At 57.7% G+C, this 15640-nt stretch overlaps 2 protein-coding genes across 4 annotated transcripts; one reads left to right on the top strand and one right to left on the bottom strand.

Moving 5' to 3' along the window:
* The first annotated feature begins 676 nt into the window (after positions 1-676).
* APEH (acylaminoacyl-peptide hydrolase) lies at positions 677-10188 on the top strand. 2 transcript variants are annotated; one of them, XM_077129306.1, is made up of 22 exons: positions 677-864; positions 940-1072; positions 1674-1800; positions 2188-2281; positions 2390-2465; positions 2555-2718; positions 2882-3019; positions 3116-3207; positions 3282-3322; positions 3408-3529; positions 4130-4190; positions 5308-5405; positions 6456-6507; positions 7318-7406; positions 7862-8000; positions 8428-8511; positions 8591-8671; positions 9016-9104; positions 9212-9402; positions 9512-9614; positions 9711-9817; positions 9916-10188. In XM_077129306.1, the coding sequence occupies exons 1-22, from the start codon at positions 853-855 to the stop codon at positions 10019-10021; spliced, it is 2199 nt and encodes a 732-aa protein (XP_076985421.1). In that variant the 5' UTR covers positions 677-852; the 3' UTR covers positions 10022-10188. The 2 variants fall into 2 exon arrangements, with proteins under 2 accessions (XP_076985421.1, XP_076985422.1); XM_077129307.1 differs by lacking the exons at positions 677-864; positions 1674-1800 and having other exon boundaries at positions 970-1072.
* Positions 10189-10560: 372 nt separating this feature from the next.
* On the bottom strand, positions 10561-15328 carry MST1 (macrophage stimulating 1). Of its 2 annotated transcripts, none has more exons than XM_077129308.1 (18): positions 15235-15328; positions 14424-14571; positions 14230-14342; positions 14034-14148; positions 13820-13956; positions 13541-13661; positions 13311-13429; positions 12943-13132; positions 12642-12772; positions 12439-12541; positions 12207-12343; positions 12080-12115; positions 11867-11984; positions 11623-11700; positions 11338-11484; positions 11153-11259; positions 10918-11057; positions 10561-10793 (listed from the first exon to the last, which is right to left on the bottom strand). In XM_077129308.1, exons 1-18 carry the CDS (start codon positions 15326-15328, stop codon positions 10632-10634), a joined length of 2196 nt encoding a protein of 731 aa, XP_076985423.1. In that variant the 3' UTR covers positions 10561-10631. The 2 variants fall into 2 exon arrangements, with proteins under 2 accessions (XP_076985423.1, XP_076985424.1); XM_077129309.1 differs by having other exon boundaries at positions 12943-13111.
* Between the last annotated feature and the right edge of the window lie 312 nt (positions 15329-15640).

The following is a 15640-nucleotide window of genomic DNA, read 5'->3' as shown; positions in this document are numbered from 1 at the left end:
CGCAGAAGGCAGACCGACAGTCAGGACCTGCCCTACTATGTCTCTAACCCCAGGGGTCTGCTCCGCACGCCCCACCCGTGGCAGACCTGCGCTCTTCTCTCCCCATATGTCGGAAGCCCCTCCCGGTGAATATTTGCCGAACTCGTAGTGGACACGGAGGGACCCTCCTATCTGCCCAGAACTGCGGGAGACCCACGCTAAGGCAGGCCTCGACTCCTACCCAGCCCCTCCATGCCCGCCTCCACCTCATGGTCTCATTGGTTCGCATTTCTCTGCGGCCTCAGCTCCTGCCCCGCCCTTCATTTTCAAAGATTCATTGGTGCTCATCCTCTCAGGCCCCGCCCTCCGCCTGCGCACTGCCCACCCCTAACCGACCTCACTTCTTTCGCCTCACCGCCTAGTTTGACTCAGTAATCATCCCCTTCACGCGCAGGCCCTCTCACGTAGGCCTTTTCGCGCCTCACAGACCTCTCTCCTCTCTGAAGACCCGCCTCCAAATCTTCTTCTATAGGGTCGCCGCCAGGCCCACACACCCCGCCTCTCACCAACCTAGTCGGCCCCTGAAAGGGTCCTCTCCTCTACTGGACGTGCCCGGCCCCTCCCCTCCGAGCCTTCCGTACCAGAAGCTCAGACTCCTCCCTCAAGGCCCCGCCTCCTCAAGGCCCCGCCTCCTCAATGGAAAGCCCCGCCTCTCGGGCAGCGGTCTCCGCCAGTTCTTCGTGGGTCCCGCCCCTCCCAGATCGTCCCTGGGCGGTGACGGAAACTGGCTTGGCTGTTCCAGGCTCCGCCCCCCGAAGTCTCACTTCCTGGAGCCTGCGCGCCCCGCCTCGCCCCGGAGGTAGAAAGGCTACCATGGAGAGGCAGGTGAGGGCTCGGCCCGCGGTTCCCACGGTCCCTACCGCCCGGGCCGGGCCTGACCCCGCTGTGTCCCCTGCGCAGGTGCTGCTGAGCGAGCCCGAGGAGGCGGCGGCGCTGTACCGGGGTCTTAGTCGTCAGCCCGCGCTGAGCGCCGCCTGCCTGGGCCCAGAGGTCACCACACAGTACGGGGGCCGCTACAGGACGGTGCACACTGGTGTGTGTGTTGTGTGTGTAGGGGGATCGGGGTGGCGGGCACACTCCGGGTCCGTGCCCTCGGGTGGACAGGGCAGGGGTGTGGAGAGCTCACCACCTGACAGTGCACGCGAGTGTGTGGAGGAAGACGAAGCTTGGTGGGCATGGGGGTGGGGTGGGTGTTACTGCCCTGTGCTCACAGGTGTATGGGGACACTGTGCCAGGCCATTACAGAATGGTTCCCATGAGTGCATGAAGGTGGGGCACCAGAATGTACATAGGGTGGGGGAATAAAACTCATGCCTGGGTGCAGGATATAGGCCTTGTAGGGCTGCCTCCCCTACCAGTACACATGGGACATGAGTGAACCAGGGGCATCCACTGGGAAACTAGGCCACCCTCAGGATTCCAGGATAGGTGCTGGGGGCAATAGAGGTTTCTTTTCTATAGGTCATCAGCTCAGAGTTTGGAGATCTAGACTTGGGCTGTGGCATAGTGTTTTCCAGCCTGCACCCACGGTGTCCGGAGACATATGTGGGGTGGTCGGGCTGGGCCTTCCTGGGTGGAACCTGTGGCCAAGACTGACCAAGTCAAGTTGAGCAGCCTCAGACCTCCCCTCACAGAGTGGACCCAGAGGGACCTGGAACGCATGGAGAATATTCGATTCTGCCGCCAGTACCTCGTGTTCCACGATGGGGACTCAGTGGTGTTTGCGGGGCCTGCAGGCAACAGCGTGGAGACCCGGGGGGAGTAAGTGCAAGGGAGGAAGCTTGGGAGCAAGGCCATAGCCTTGCAAGCCTTTTATGAATGCCTCCCATGTGCCTGGGTGTGGGCAAAAGGTGCAGAAGCAGAAGGGGGCCCAAAGCAGGTTCCGGCCCCCAGGGAGTTGTGCAGCTTCTGGTGACATGGCCTGATAAGCGCTGGAGGCTCGCTCCAAACCCAGAGCTGGACTAGAGCCCACAAGGGGGGAGGTTGGGGAAAGGAAAGTCCCTCTCCCGTGGGACCAGCGGTGCCACAGAGGCTGGTATGGGTCCAAAGCCTCAAGTATCTTGTTTGAAAGGTTGTGGCCAGCAAGGGGGCTGGGTGGAGCTATTGGTGAGTAGGAGTTGATCCCAACCTGCTACCCTGGGTCCTCAGGCTCCTGAGCAGAGAGTCTCCATCAGGTGCCATGAAAGCTGTGCTGCGCAAGGCTGGGGGCACAGGCCCTGGAGAGGAGAAGCAGTTCCTGGAGGTGAGTCTTCCTGGTACCAAGGAGGGAAATTCAAGCAACTGGGGGCTCAATCCCAAAGATAGGGGCTCCACTGAGGTGTGGAGCAGCCTGACACTGTAATGTCCTCAGATCTGGGAGAGAAACCGGAAGCTCAAGAGCTTCAACTTGTCAGCGCTGGAAAAACATGGGCCCGTGTATGAGGATGGTGAGGCAACTGGCTGGTGAGCAGGCAGGGTGGGCCAGAGGGGTAGCCGTAGCCCAGGGCTCCTCCTGATTGGTCCTTCCTGCACCCAGACTGCTTTGGCTGCTTGTCATGGTCACACTCGGAGACACACTTGCTGTATGTGGCAGAGAAGAAGCGCCCCAAGACTGAGTCCTTCTTTCAGACTAAAGCCTTGGATGTCAGTGCCGGTGATGATGAGATGACCAGGTTGAAGAAGCCAGACCAGGCCATCAAGGTGCTCATAGCCGGCCAGTCTGTGCAGGCCCTACGGGACAGCCTTGGGGCTCAGCGTACTCCCTGTTCAAGCTGCACTTCTCAGAACTGGGGGTGCACTAGCTTCTGGGGGTAGGGCAGGGCCTTCCAGACAGGCCTGGGCATTGAGCATCTCGTGTTCTCAGGGAGATCAGTTTGTGTTTTATGAAGACTGGGGAGAAAGCATGACTTCCAAAAGCACCCCTGTGCTCTGCGTGCTGGATGTTGAGAGCGGCAACATCTCTGTGCTCGAGGGGGTCCCTGAGAATGTGTCCCCTGGACAGGTCAGCACCAACTCAGCCCACATCACTCCTGGAGTCTGGGACCCTGCTTGAGCTACTGTCCTTTGCTCACAACTGCCCCCATCGTCTTATTTGCAGGCATTCTGGGCCCCTGGAGACACGGGTGTGGTGTTCGTAGGCTGGTGGCATGAGCCTTTCCGGCTGGGCATCCGCTTCTGCACCAACCGCAGGTGAGGAAGTAGAGTGAGGCGGGGGGGCCTGCACCCAGGCTGGCTTTAAAACTGAGGTTCTCTGATGGTTCTAGGTCAGCCCTGTACTATGTGGACCTCATTGGTGGGAAGTGTGGTAAGTGACTGGCACCCATATGTGCTTTGCTGACATATACTGGCCCTGCTAGCTCATGTGATGCTCACGTTTCTGTCTGGCCCAGAGCTCCTCTCAGATGACTCCTTCGCTGTCTCCTCTCCCCGGCTGAGCCCAGACCAGTGTCGGATTGTCTACCTGCGATACCCATCATTGGTCCCCCATCATCAGTGTAGCCAGCTGTACTTGGTGAGCTGGAGGGGTTGGGGGGAGGAGGAGTGCGCATTAAAAGAAGGGGACGATGGATGAGAGCTGGAGGGCTAGTATCACCTCTCCATGAGCCCCTCCGTGGATGCCCTCCTGGCTTGGATGCAGCAACAGAGTGAACTCTGCCTGCCTTTTTCTCCAGGTAGGGCATGGAAGAGATTTGTACTGTCAGGGCTCACTGCCTTAAGAGCATCCTCTGTTCACAAGAATGTTCCTCCCATTGGTTTGTTCTCATTTGCATGTGGCCAGGCTCAGTGCAAGGAGCTGGGATATATATATATATATATAGAGAGAGAGAGAGAGAGAGAGAGAGCGAGCTACAACATCCCAGCCTCTGCCCAAGAAGAGCTCCAGGCCCCTGGTGAAAGTCACAGGGACCTACCTATCCAAGGCCTCTCTGGATGTCTAGTCCAGGCCACCAGAAAGGACATATATCAGACCAGGCTTTCACAAGTATCAGGTTCTCCCCTCCCTACCCTGAGGCCACCCCAGGGCTATCAGAGAAGGGGTCAGGTGCAGAGCTCTGTATCCTGAGGGCACTGCCTGTCCCCTAGTGGCCCTGACCACCGTGCTCTCTCGCAGTATGACTGGTACACCAAGGTCACTTCGGTGGTGGTGGACGTTGTGCCTCGGCAGCTGGGAGGTAAGGGGTGTGTGGCTAGCGGGTACAATGGAGCCTGTATTTTCCTGCTGTCTGTTCTGTCCCTGCCTGGGGTTGGCTCTCCCAGCTGTTCTTTCCTGAGATCCTTCTGAGGTTCCTCCTTCCCTGCTGGGCGAGCCCCATATCCAGCCTCCCCAGGGAGTAGGGCCATCACTACAGAGGATTGTTGATGATAGAAGGGACCAAAGCTGACACTAGAGAGGCCTGAGCTGGTTGGTCATTTTAATGATTTGATTCCCATGGTATAGCTCATGGTTGAACTTTTCTTGTTTTTCCAGTGACCAGTTAAAGCCACTGCTCCTTCAAGTGAGTCTCAGAAGGGCACTAGATTGAAATGTCCTACTTGGGAGGCTTCAGGCTCAAGGGGGCTAAATTATTCCACCCCATCCCCTGCCCTAGTAACCTTCGTCTAGCCCAAGCCCTTGGGTCAGCAGGGTTTCTGAAAGGGTGGCTCTGGGCCAGCAGGCTTCAGTCACAGTCTCAGGTGTTCACAGCTTTGCCTGGGAACTGAGGGCATCCCAAGGATGTAAAGAGCAAAAGCGTCCTGTTTCCTCAGGCCACCCACCTCTAAGGGATGGTTCCCACAACCCCAGTGGACAAGGGATGGCCTCTTACCCTCCTCTTTGGGTTGCAGGGATTTAGCAGTGGGGACCTGCTCTGAATCCCAACTCTGTCTCCTGTTAGCTGTTTGTTCTTGAACAAGTATCCTGGCCTCCCTAAGCCTCCATTTCTTTGTCCGTGGAAGGAGTGGTTGTCCCTGCCGTGTAGTACGGTAGTTAAACAAATGATGATATTAAAGGGTAGGACCATTGAGCCTCTTGTGCTAGGTGTTGTACTAAGCACTTTAACAGATGAATGAACATAGGTTGTCTTGATTAAAACACCTGCTACCTACCAGGGTTCAAGTAAGAGCAATTTTTAGAAAGAGTAGCTGCTATTGCTCTGAGAAGCCTTGTGTTCTGCCTCTTAGCTGCCTTGGGCGCCCCCAGATTCAAGAATGCCCTTCCACAAGTTGCAGGGCCTGGGGCCCCAGGTGGATTCCCCAACAGCTCAGCCTGCTTCATACACTTAAAGACCCAAAGCCCTCCCATCTTTGCAGAGAATTTCTCTGGGATCTACTGCAGCCTACTGCCTCTGGGATGCTGGGCGGCTGATAGTCAGAGAGTGGTCTTCGATTCGGCTCAGCGTAGCCGGCAGGTAAGGGTCCCTGACCATGTCAAGAAGCAGCCCCGTGATCATCCCCCAGGAGCCCCAGGCCCCGGGACATAGAATATGCCCACTCCTGGGTGTTATCTGCCTACCCCTTTCATGGACTCACTTCTCCTTGGTGGACTGGCTGCCCTGGTACCCACCAGTAGAACCCTTGGCCATTTTGTTTGAGGCAGTAGTGCAATCATTCTCTAGCATTTCCAGGTGAGGGAGAAGAGGGGTGTCTTCATGGTGAGCCCCTAAACACACTGTGAGAGCCACTGACGGAGGTGTGCTGAGCCCTTCCTGCAGGGCTGGGGCTGGAGCACACACTGTGTGCCAGACTCCTTCTGGGTGTGGTGCCGCTTGGTCCTCATGTCAGCTTGAAGAAGCGCACTTATTTCTTACCTTGCCCAGCATTTTAGTTTCCCAGCTGCTAAAACAAATACCATACAATGGGTTGGCTTAAACAATGGGAATTTATTGGTTCACGGTTTTGAGGCTAAAGGAATCCAAAATTTAGGCATCAACGAGTTGATGTTTTCTCCCAAGACTGTGGCATGTTGGAGCTGGCTGCTGACAATCCTAGCTCCTTGGCTTTTTGTCACATGGCAGTACACATGGCAGCATTTTCTTTCTCCTCCTGATTCCATTGACTTCTAGTTTCTTACTCTTCCCATGGCCTTCTCCTTCCATGTCCAGTTTCCTTTGCTTATAAGGACTTCAGCTCTGTTGGATTAAGGATCACTCTCATTCTGTTTGGGTATCAACTAAAACATCTTCAAAGGCCTTTTTCTCAGATCGGTTCACACCCATAGGACCAGCGGCTGAGACTGAACCTGCCTTTTGTCAGGGATGTGATTCAATCCCCAACACCCAGGGTCACTCAGCAACCTGTGGTGGAACACCCTCCTATATTTAGTAACCATGGCCATATCTGCCCACAGGCCTGGTCTGGGCCTAATGGTCCCTAAAAGGGCAGAGAGGAGGTATGGGCAGGACCCACAGAGCTCAGGGCTCTCAGATGTGGTATCACCTGTGGCCTCCTCTCTGCTTCAGGACCTGTTTGCTGTGGATACCCAGACAGGCAATGTGACCTCTCTGACAGCAGGTGAGCAGGGCTGTGGGGGTTGGGGTGTGGGGAAGTGAGCATGTGGGGCCTAGTGGCGGTCAAAGCCACTCTGTGCCACTGGGTGTTCCACAGCCGTTACTGATGGTCTCCCATCAGTGGGTGAGACCCTAGCCCACTCCCAGACACCAGACGCTCTTCTGCTCCGCTGCCCTGCAGTGCTCAGCCTGTTCCATGTGTCCTGGCCCAGCCGCAGCTCTCAGCCTGGCCCCCACCCCTGCTCCTAAAACCATTCCCATATAACTTCCTTTTGCCAAGATCTGCCAGAGTCATCCTTTCCCTTCCCCAGATTATCTGGTGCCCAGTTTCCAGCCATGTCTTGGCTCCCCTATCTGCCCCATATCCAGACCTGATGATTCTGTCCCCGTATTGTTTTTTGAATTCTACATCTGCCGTGACTGTCCCTGCCCCTCCGCAAAGCTGCCAAAGTATTGTGCTAAACCTGCAACTCATCACACAGTCCATGCCTAAGCGTCTCATGGACTCTGTTACCCAGAATCAACAATGCCCCCAATCCTCCAGCTTCCAATCCTGCAGATGGTGGTACTCAAGGAGTGGATGTGCCCTGGTAGTCCACTGTGCCCCCAGTGTCCCCTGGATGAACAAGGGACTGAGGAGGAGGTTCACTCAGGGCCGTGCACAGTTGGGTATTTGCAAGAAGCATCCCTTTGTTCCTCACGGTAGGAAGGGCACCTGGCCACAGAGCCTCCAGCCTGGGACTCTGGCTCGGCAGGAAGGGGTGGGAAATGTGGTAGTCCCTGCCAGGTGTTTATTGGCATTTGCATTTTCCAGGGGGGCAAGGTGGAAGCTGGAAGCTGCTCACAATTGACCGAGACCTAATGGTAGCACAGTTCTCCACGCCTAGCCTACCCCCAAGCCTGGTAAGTGGTGGCAGGTTAGGGCCAGGAGGCAGTGGTCCCACGCAGACAGAGTCCTCCAGGTCAGGGAACTGGCCTCCAGCACCTAACCATGGCTAGTCAGCATGTAGAGAGGCCAACACATGGGCCTGCCCCAGCATGATGATGGTTTGGCACCCATGGGGAGGTTAAGGTAAACTCTGTATAGAACAGGGTTGCCTGGTACTGCAGGGCATAGGGAAACAGCAGAGCCTAAAAGCTATGGAGGAGGTATGTGTAGGGGTGTGTATGTGTGTGTGAGAGAGAGAGGATATATGAGTCCCTTGGTGAATTACAGGCTCACAACATAAGGCCATGCTATTCCCTCTGGGAGTGGTTAGGAAGGCCATCGTGATGAGAGCTGCCCACTTCCCATCCCAGGTAGAGGCAGAGGGGCAGGGAAGCAGCCAAGCCACATGTGACACACTCCTCTTTGGCAGAGAGTTGGGTTCCTGCCTTCTGTGGGGAACGAACAGTCGGTGCTGTGGGTGCCCTTGGAGGAGGCTGAGCCCATTCCTGACATCCACTGGGGCATCCGGGTGCTGCAGCCACCCCCGGAGCAAGAGAATGCACAGTATGGTGAGCTGGACCAGGGACAGAGTGGCTGCATCTGCGGTGACTTTTCCTGCCTTCCATTTCACTTGGTTTCCTGGGATCACCTTTAAGAGGTTCTCCCTTTCTCTTGTGGTTGTTGTGGGGAGCACTGTGCAGGCATCTGAGCACCTGCTGTGGGTCTCAAAGATGGGCACCACCAGGCCAGCTCCCCTATGGTAGACAAACTTCAGTGACCACACCTCATCCAGAATGCTGTTCCTACAGAGCACGGGGCTCCCTAACTGGAGCAGGAGGATAGTGAATCTCCTGGGGCCATATGTTGCAGTGTGGGATAGCTTGGCCAGGTTTCTGCTGTAGAGATTGCCCCAGAGTGGAAGTTACAACTGAGGCCTTGGCTGGGAAGCCCCTGGTAGTAACACTGGCCCTGCTGACTGCTGCCCTCTCTCCACAGCTGGTCTTGACTTTGAAGCAATCCTTCTGCAGCCCAGTGATCCTCCAGATAAGACTCAGGTCCCCATGGTGGTCATGCCCCACGGTGAGCATCTGGCCAAAGAGCCCCTACTTTTCACTGCCTTTCCTACTTGGTCCTTTCACTGTCTGCTCCCTGTCTACAGGGGGCCCCCATTCATCCTTTGTCACTGCCTGGATGCTGTTTCCAGCCCTGCTCTGCAAGATGGGCTTTGCAGTGCTGCTAGGTAAGCGAGCAGGGCCCTCTTGGGGGGTGATGGGACAGGCCTGGTTTGCCATCTGGTTTGTACACAACCATGGGTACCACCCAAGTCTCCCGGTCTCTCTGTAGCCTGGATCTGGTAACCACTACTAGGATCTGGTAACCACTGTCCTCTGGCTCCACAGCATGGTAATAACATGGACCAACTTGGGACCTCATGGAAAGGGTGCTGTGGTTACTGGGCAGCATCCTTAAATCTCTTGACCCCCTTGATGGTCCCAGGGCCCATTTCACAAATGGGTGAAAGGGTATATAGGGGGCCTGTTAATGTCATCTGACCACCCTGTCTGCTCCCTCCCTCGCCACCAGTGAACTATCGTGGCTCCACGGGCTTTGGCCAGGACAGTATCCTCTCCCTCCCAGGCAACGTGGGCCACCAGGATGTGAAGGATGTCCAGGTAGCAGGGGACAGGGCTTCTAGACAGGCTGGAGGGTGGGCTGCTAGAGGTTGGTTCTTTGCAGTTGGGCAGGCAGCTTGCTACAGTGTTCTCTGCCTACCCCGCAGTTTGCGGTGGAGCAGGTGCTCCAGGAGGAGCATTTCCATGCAGGCCGAGTGGCCCTTATGGGTGGTTCCCATGGTGGTTTCCTCTCCTGCCACCTTATTGGTCAGTACCCAGAGACCTACGGTGCCTGCGTGGCCCGGAACCCTGTAATCAACATTGCCTCCATGATGGGCTCCACTGACATCCCTGACTGGTAGGTGTGCCCCACAGGTCTCTGCCCTCCTCCTTTCCATCCTGTACCCCACAGAAACCCCTGCAGGCACTAGAGCCTACCCTGGTCTTCAGTAGCTAATCTGTTGCAGGTGTGTGGTAGAAGCTGGCTTCCCCTACAGCAGTGACTGCCTGCCAGATCTCAGTGTATGGGCTGAGATGCTGGACAAGTCACCTATCAAGTATGTCCCTCAGGTATGTGGCTCTCCTTCCTGCCCTGCCACCACCCTCTGTCCCATCCATCCAGACCACAAGGCCCTGTTCAACATCACTCCCACTCCACACACGCAGGTGAAGACACCACTGCTACTGATGCTAGGCCAGGAGGACCGGCGCGTGCCCTTCAAACAGGGCTTGGAGTATTACCGGGCCCTCAAGGCCTGGCACGTGCCTGTTCGGTGAGTCCAGCTGGGCAGCCCTAGCAGCTGGTGGGCAGGTGCGCAAGCAGGGCCTCCACAACGTCAGACATTGCTGCCCCTATTCCCTATTCCTACAGGCTCCTGCTCTATCCCAAAAGCACCCATGCACTATCGGAGGTGGAGGTGGAGTCAGACAGCTTCATGAATGCTGTGCTCTGGCTACGCACACACTTGTGTAGCTAAAGCCCTGCCCCAACGTGATCTGGTCAGCCTGTGCCACATTTTGCTCTTGGGGAGCCCCAGGGCTTGACAGAGTGATGAGAAGCTTTCTTTGCATTGGACTCCATGGACCCATGAATGGGTGGGTTAAGGACCGTGGGCTGTGTAGTCATAATAAATGAGGACAGAGAGCCTGGTTCCTGCTGGTACTCTGTACCCATCCTCAAATCCAGGCCCTACCTTGGAGGTCGGAGATCCCAAGCTCTGGGTACAGTAGCTGCAAGGGCCACATATGCCTCCAGAAAGAGACGGCAGGGGGCAGTAAGACTCTTGACCCACTGGGCCTCTGCAGCAGGCTAGCTCCCTCTGCTGCAGCCCCTGTGTTAGAAATTGCCTGATACACCCTGCCGTCCCAGTGGTACAGGCACTTCCACAGTATCCACAGGCTAAGGTGGTTGCAGGGTCAGACCTCCCAGCCCAGAGTGCATTGGGGTCAGCCAACCCAGTCCCTAGCAAGGAGTCATCAACTCATTGCAGAGGCTAAAAAGCACCTTACACAGGTATGAAGAGGAAAGACAGCTTTTATGTCTGACAGGAAAAATTGTCCCAAGGCCCATGGGGGCTGAGGCTGTGCCTAGTCCAGCCGAAGGACCTTGTGAATCCAGTCCACAAACACAGAGACACGCATGAAGATGGCCGGCCAGGAAGGCCGGGCACACACTCGGTTGGGGATTATAATTCCTTCCAGGACCCAGCAGTCGTGGGTAAAGCAGGCAAGTGGGCCCCCGTAGTCACCCTGGGAGGTGAAAGAACTAGTATGGGGGTGCTGTCCCACAGCAGAGACTACCCCTGGTATGAAGTAGTCTGAGTTTCTAGCTTCTCACACGCTCCCAGGTTGGCCCAGGAGCCCTGCCACCAACCTCACAGGCCCCCACAGGTGCCATCAGTCCCTCAGTGCACATCTCACTTTCCCGGACGCGTCCTCGGTGCTTGATGTTACATTCCTGGTTGGTGATGACCCTCAACGAGGCTACATTCAGGACTGTGTCACTGCCTGTGCCTACAGTGGGGGGCATGGGGGAAGGGGGGCCCTTGTACAGGATCCAGGGCTGGGCCCCCTGTCCTGGATTCCATGCCCTCGCACTAAGGTCCTACCTTTGGTCTCACCCCAGCCTGCAATCTCACACTTGGTCCCTGGAGGTACCACATACCGCTCCGGAGGCAGGCAGATAAGAGCCACACGCTGGTTTAGGGTCACAGGTCTGCAGCAGGAATGGGGAAACTCAGCCCTTGACTCGAGGCCTGGCCTCACCTCACACCATCTCAACCTGTCCACATACCTCTCCAGCCTGAGCAGAACAAGCTGGGAACCTGAGGGCCCACACACCATCTTGGTCACTGAGACCCGTTGCAGGCCTGGTTCCCCAGGCTGTGGGTTCTGGAACAGCGTGCCTAACCACACCTCATAGCCCATAAGTGGCACGTGGCTGGTGGGAGAGAAACTTTGCTAGTTCAGTCATGACTCCCAGTCTGCTGCCCCAAGACATACCCGTTGGCTTGCCTGGGGAAGGTGGCTGGGGGGGAGGCTGAAGGCAAGACTATCCCCAAACTGGAGAAAGATTTACCACGAGGAGAAGCATTGCCGGGCTGTCAGCACCCACTGCTCCTTCACTAGGGATCCCCCACAGAAATGCTGACCCTGCCTGGAGATGGAAGAGGGAACAATGTTTCCTGGGACACATTAGGGGCCTGCTCTCGACTGGTTAGGACATCTGAGGCCAGGGACAGCTTTCCACCTCCCACTGGCATAATCCTAAAGGACACGGTCTCAGTTCCTCTGCAGGGGAGAATGAGACAGTCGTGCCTCACCGGTTGCGCAAGCTGACTGTCCAGGGCGAGTTCCCAGGCTGGCCCCCTACCACGCGCAGCTTGAAGCGCATGTCCAACCGATCCACCCTTTTGCCGCACTCCTCAAACTGCACCTGATCTGGGAAATGGGGCAGGCCGGTGACAGCCCACTTGGGCCCGGGAGTGTGGAGAGGGAAAGCAAAGCCCAGACCCATGCCTGGCCCAACTCCATACCTGGGGGGTCCAGGATGGATGGTGGCTGGTCACTTCCTGAAAGACCAAACCCACCCAGGTTAAATGAACCAGCCCTCGGCATGGGGAGCTGGAGATGGACTCACGGGATTGTGTCACGGGTGCTCACCGCAGCGCTGCAGCGCACAGTAGTCAAACGGTGTTCCCGGGTCCATAGTATAGCACCAGGGCCCGTGGTGATCCCCATCCGGGTTCCTGCAGAAGTTCTCCTCCAGCTGGGCATGCGGGGCCGAGGTGGGCGTGAACCTAGGTAAGACGGGGGAGCAAAATCCCATAGCAGGATCTGCCTGAACACCGGCCCCAGAGGCCGTCTGAGACCGACGAGGACGCCGAGAACTCACTGCGGCTTGTGCGGCGTCTCCGCGGACCAACGTTGGCACGGGATGCCTTTGCGGGTCTTGCTAACCGAGCCGCGGTACCTCTCCCCTGCGCCGTGGTAACAGTCTGGGGGCGGGTGGGGACGGCCGTCAGCCCCAGTCCTGTTCCCGAGCCTCGGGTTCTGCGTCTCTTGCCCCGGCTCTGTTCCCCCCGGCCCGAGCCTCACCCTCGGGCCTCACGTCGTCGGCGCAGCGCCGAATCTGGTAGCAGAAGGCCACACGCATGCCGGGCCGCGATGTAAAACACCAGGGCGCCTCCGAACCGTCAGGGTTCCTGCAGAAGTTCTCCCGAAGGTCCCTGTACAGTCGTTCCCTCAGGCCAGGCAGAGTCTCAGCCCGTTGGCCTGCCCACCCGCCTGCCCCCGGCTGGGGCCCGGCCTCCGGCTTCCTTCAAGTCCCACCCCGGGCCCGCGCTCCCCGGTCCTAGTCGCAGGAGTATGGTCCGGATGCCCGCCCCACCCCCCTCACTTGCACGCGTATTTCTCGGGCGCAAAACCGTGCTGATGCGGATTCTGCTCGTCCCAACGCTGGCAGGGCACTCCCGCGACCGTGGTATTTGCCGTGCCCCGATAGCCCTCGCCCTTCCCGCGGAAGCAGTTGAGCGTCGTAGCCTCGTGTCGTGGCTGCGCTTCGGGCCCTTGGATGGAGGGAGCTAGAACTAAGGGCGGGAGTTGGGACCCCGGCTGGATCGGGCGCCCCCTGCGGGTCCTTGCTGGTCCTTCCCGCTCCCTGAGTTCTGCTCTCCACCCACCTCCTGGTATGCCCAGTGTCCCGTCCGACGAGACCACGCCCCCACATTTCCCAGGTGGCCTCCCAGGTCGGTCCCCGCGCCCTACCGCAGCGGGGGAGGTCGCAGAACTCTCGCTGGAGCTGCGGGTCGGTGGTATAACACCAGGGCCTCTCGGAGCCGTCGGGATTCCGGCAATAGTTGTCATCCAGACCTTTGTCCAGGAACCTAGGGGCGGTAGCCGGGCATGCACAAGACCCTGGGCCTCAGGCCCCGCTCCTGGAGTCCTCTACCCTCCTCTAGCCCGGCCCTCAGGCCGCAGACTCCGCTCACGCGTACTTGCCCGGCTCGAAGGGGTGCGGGTGCGGGTGCTGCAGGTCCCAGCGCTGACACTCGCGTCCCGACTCGGTGTGGTCCACCGCTCCGCGGTAATCTTCGCCATTACACCAAACGCAAGCGGCTAGGGACGCCGGATGAGTGCGTTGGGGTTGGGGCGCGGGGACCGAATGGGAAGGACCGAACGTCTTGCGCAAACCCGCCTCCCCTAACTCTGCTCCGTCCCCTCTCTCCCAATACTCCCCTCCTACCCCCACCGTGCTTCGACCCCGCGCCTCTCACCCTCCCGGCAGGTCTTGATGCCGCAGCTCTGGAAGCGCACAGCAGAATCTGTCGTGTAGCACCAGGGACCTCTGGGGTCCCCGTCGGGGTTGCGGCAGAAGTTCTCCTCCAGGCCATTCTGGAGTGTGGGTGTGTACCTGGGGGAAGAGAGCCCCACTGTAGTGCTGTGCTGGAAACGGGCGTGGGGGAGATGGAGGAGAGGTGTCTGCCTCACTTATGGTCATTGGGGAACTTGTGGTTCCAGCGCTGGCAGGACAGGCCACCCGCGGTGGTAGCCACTGTGCCCCGGTACGCGACCCCGTTGTCCATGATGCAGGTCCGCACATAGTCTAGGAGCAAGAGACAGTCAACACAGTCTAAGGTCGCAGAGCCCCTATCCCCTGACCCGTACCCTTTCCACAGCCCCTTGCCTTTCTTCTGGAAGAGGTCACAGCCCCCTGAACGCTGCAGCCGAGTGTGGGGTGAGTACTGGGTCCATGACAGCAGTTGACAACCCTGGCTGCTCACGTTGTAGTGGAAAGCTCTAGAAATGAGGGGGCACGGGGTCAGCTAGCAACCCAAGTCCCCCTGATCTCAACTTTAACTAGGCTCCAGGTCCTCTCACCGGCAGTCCAATAGGCGTCCGCAGTGCCCTGCACACTCCTCAGCATCTGCCACATCCTCCTGCCAAAGCCTGGGTCCCACTGTATGTAGTAGGTGTTGCAGCTCTGTGCCGCGGAGCACCTGGAAGTCATTCAGTGGGGAGCGCTGCCCTGCAGATTAGGTCTACTTGTCAGTGCACGTATATCCACACATCCACACTATTCATTGAGGAGAACAAAGCTACGAAGTCTCTGAGATGGGCCCTGAGGGCACATCCAAGGGTGCCCCCCCCCCCTACACAGGGGTGGGACAAGCAGGCCCAGACACAGTAGTTACCATCAGTGCCCCTACTTAGTGGGCCAGACAGTAGGCTCATATCTGACACATGCACTCCATGAGAGCAGTGGGTGATGGAACTTTCCTTATGGAGTTTGCCTCATCTCATCTCTCAGAGAGGATGCCAATGCTCAGAGCTGTCACACTGCCCAGGCAGGGACACAGCCCAGAAATTCTGACACTGAATCTGGGTTCTCACCAGCACGAGGGCATGTGCTAGGTTAGAAGCGTAGATCAGGCTCAGGAGGTGTGACCACCTGCTTGTGTACATGCATCTGTGTGGTCCCAACACTGCCTCAATTTACAGAAGATATGCTAATGGAGGCCTGAATGTACAGTCTGTATATATTTTCCTGGGGCTACGCAGCTCTGCACAAGAGGCCAAGGTCACTGCTACATGCCCAGTAGGAAAGTAAGCTCCTAACTCAAACAGCAGGATGGGACTGCGGCCAAACCCCTCCTGAAGACAAATGGGGATCAGGGTGGGAGTCACTCACCAGGGGCCTCTGAGCACTGTATTAGAAGTAGCAGGAATGGGAGCCACCCCATCCTCCTGGCTGGAGGCTGCACTGTGACCCAGGGACACCTCATCTAGGAAGTTGTGAAACCTGTCCCTACAGGATTGGGTGGCTCTGGCTCCACACCCTCCACTCCAGGCCTACTGGGACCTGACCCAAGACCCTGTGGCAAGAGCCCTGTAGGGTCAGACCTCAGCCCCCCTGGGTCAGATTCAAAAGCCCTGAGCCTGGTGCAGGTAGACCCCTGAGAGGCTCCTATGTAATGGTCCTACAGGGGAGGTGTTGGTAAAGTTCATTAGGGGTGGAAAACTGAGACTTAGAAAAGTTTACCCCCTGTGATATGGGGAATGTGCAGCCCCAAAGCCAGTAGGCTTCAGTCCCAATT

This window comes from Tamandua tetradactyla, chromosome 15, assembly GCF_023851605.1.
Source record: "Tamandua tetradactyla isolate mTamTet1 chromosome 15, mTamTet1.pri, whole genome shotgun sequence".
NCBI lineage: Eukaryota > Metazoa > Chordata > Mammalia > Pilosa > Myrmecophagidae > Tamandua > Tamandua tetradactyla.
The sequence above is the reverse complement of the archived record's forward strand: the minus strand, read 5'-3'. Positions and strand labels throughout refer to the sequence as shown.

What these genes read in the sequence shown, in the direction of transcription:
- APEH (XM_077129306.1), top strand. An exon ending in CGGCTCAGCGTAGCCGGCAG is followed by an intron (nt 5,406 to 6,455) that starts GTAAGGGTCCCT and finishes TCTCTGCTTCAG; the next exon opens with GACCTGTTTGCTGTGGATAC. An exon ending in TGTGACCTCTCTGACAGCAG is followed by an intron (nt 6,508 to 7,317) that starts GTGAGCAGGGCT and finishes TGCATTTTCCAG; the next exon opens with GGGGGCAAGGTGGAAGCTGG.
- MST1 (XM_077129308.1), bottom strand. Translation starts at nt 15,328, where the DNA reads ATGAGGTGTCCCTGGGTCACAGTGCAGCCTCCAGCCAGGAGGATGGGG. An exon ending in GAGACGCCGCACAAGCCGCA is followed by an intron (nt 12,344 to 12,438) that starts GTGAGTTCTCGG and finishes CGTCTTACCTAG; the next exon opens with GTTCACGCCCACCTCGGCCC. An exon ending in CGGCAATGCTTCTCCTCGTG is followed by an intron (nt 11,485 to 11,622) that starts GTAAATCTTTCT and finishes CTCTCCCACCAG; the next exon opens with CCACGTGCCACTTATGGGCT.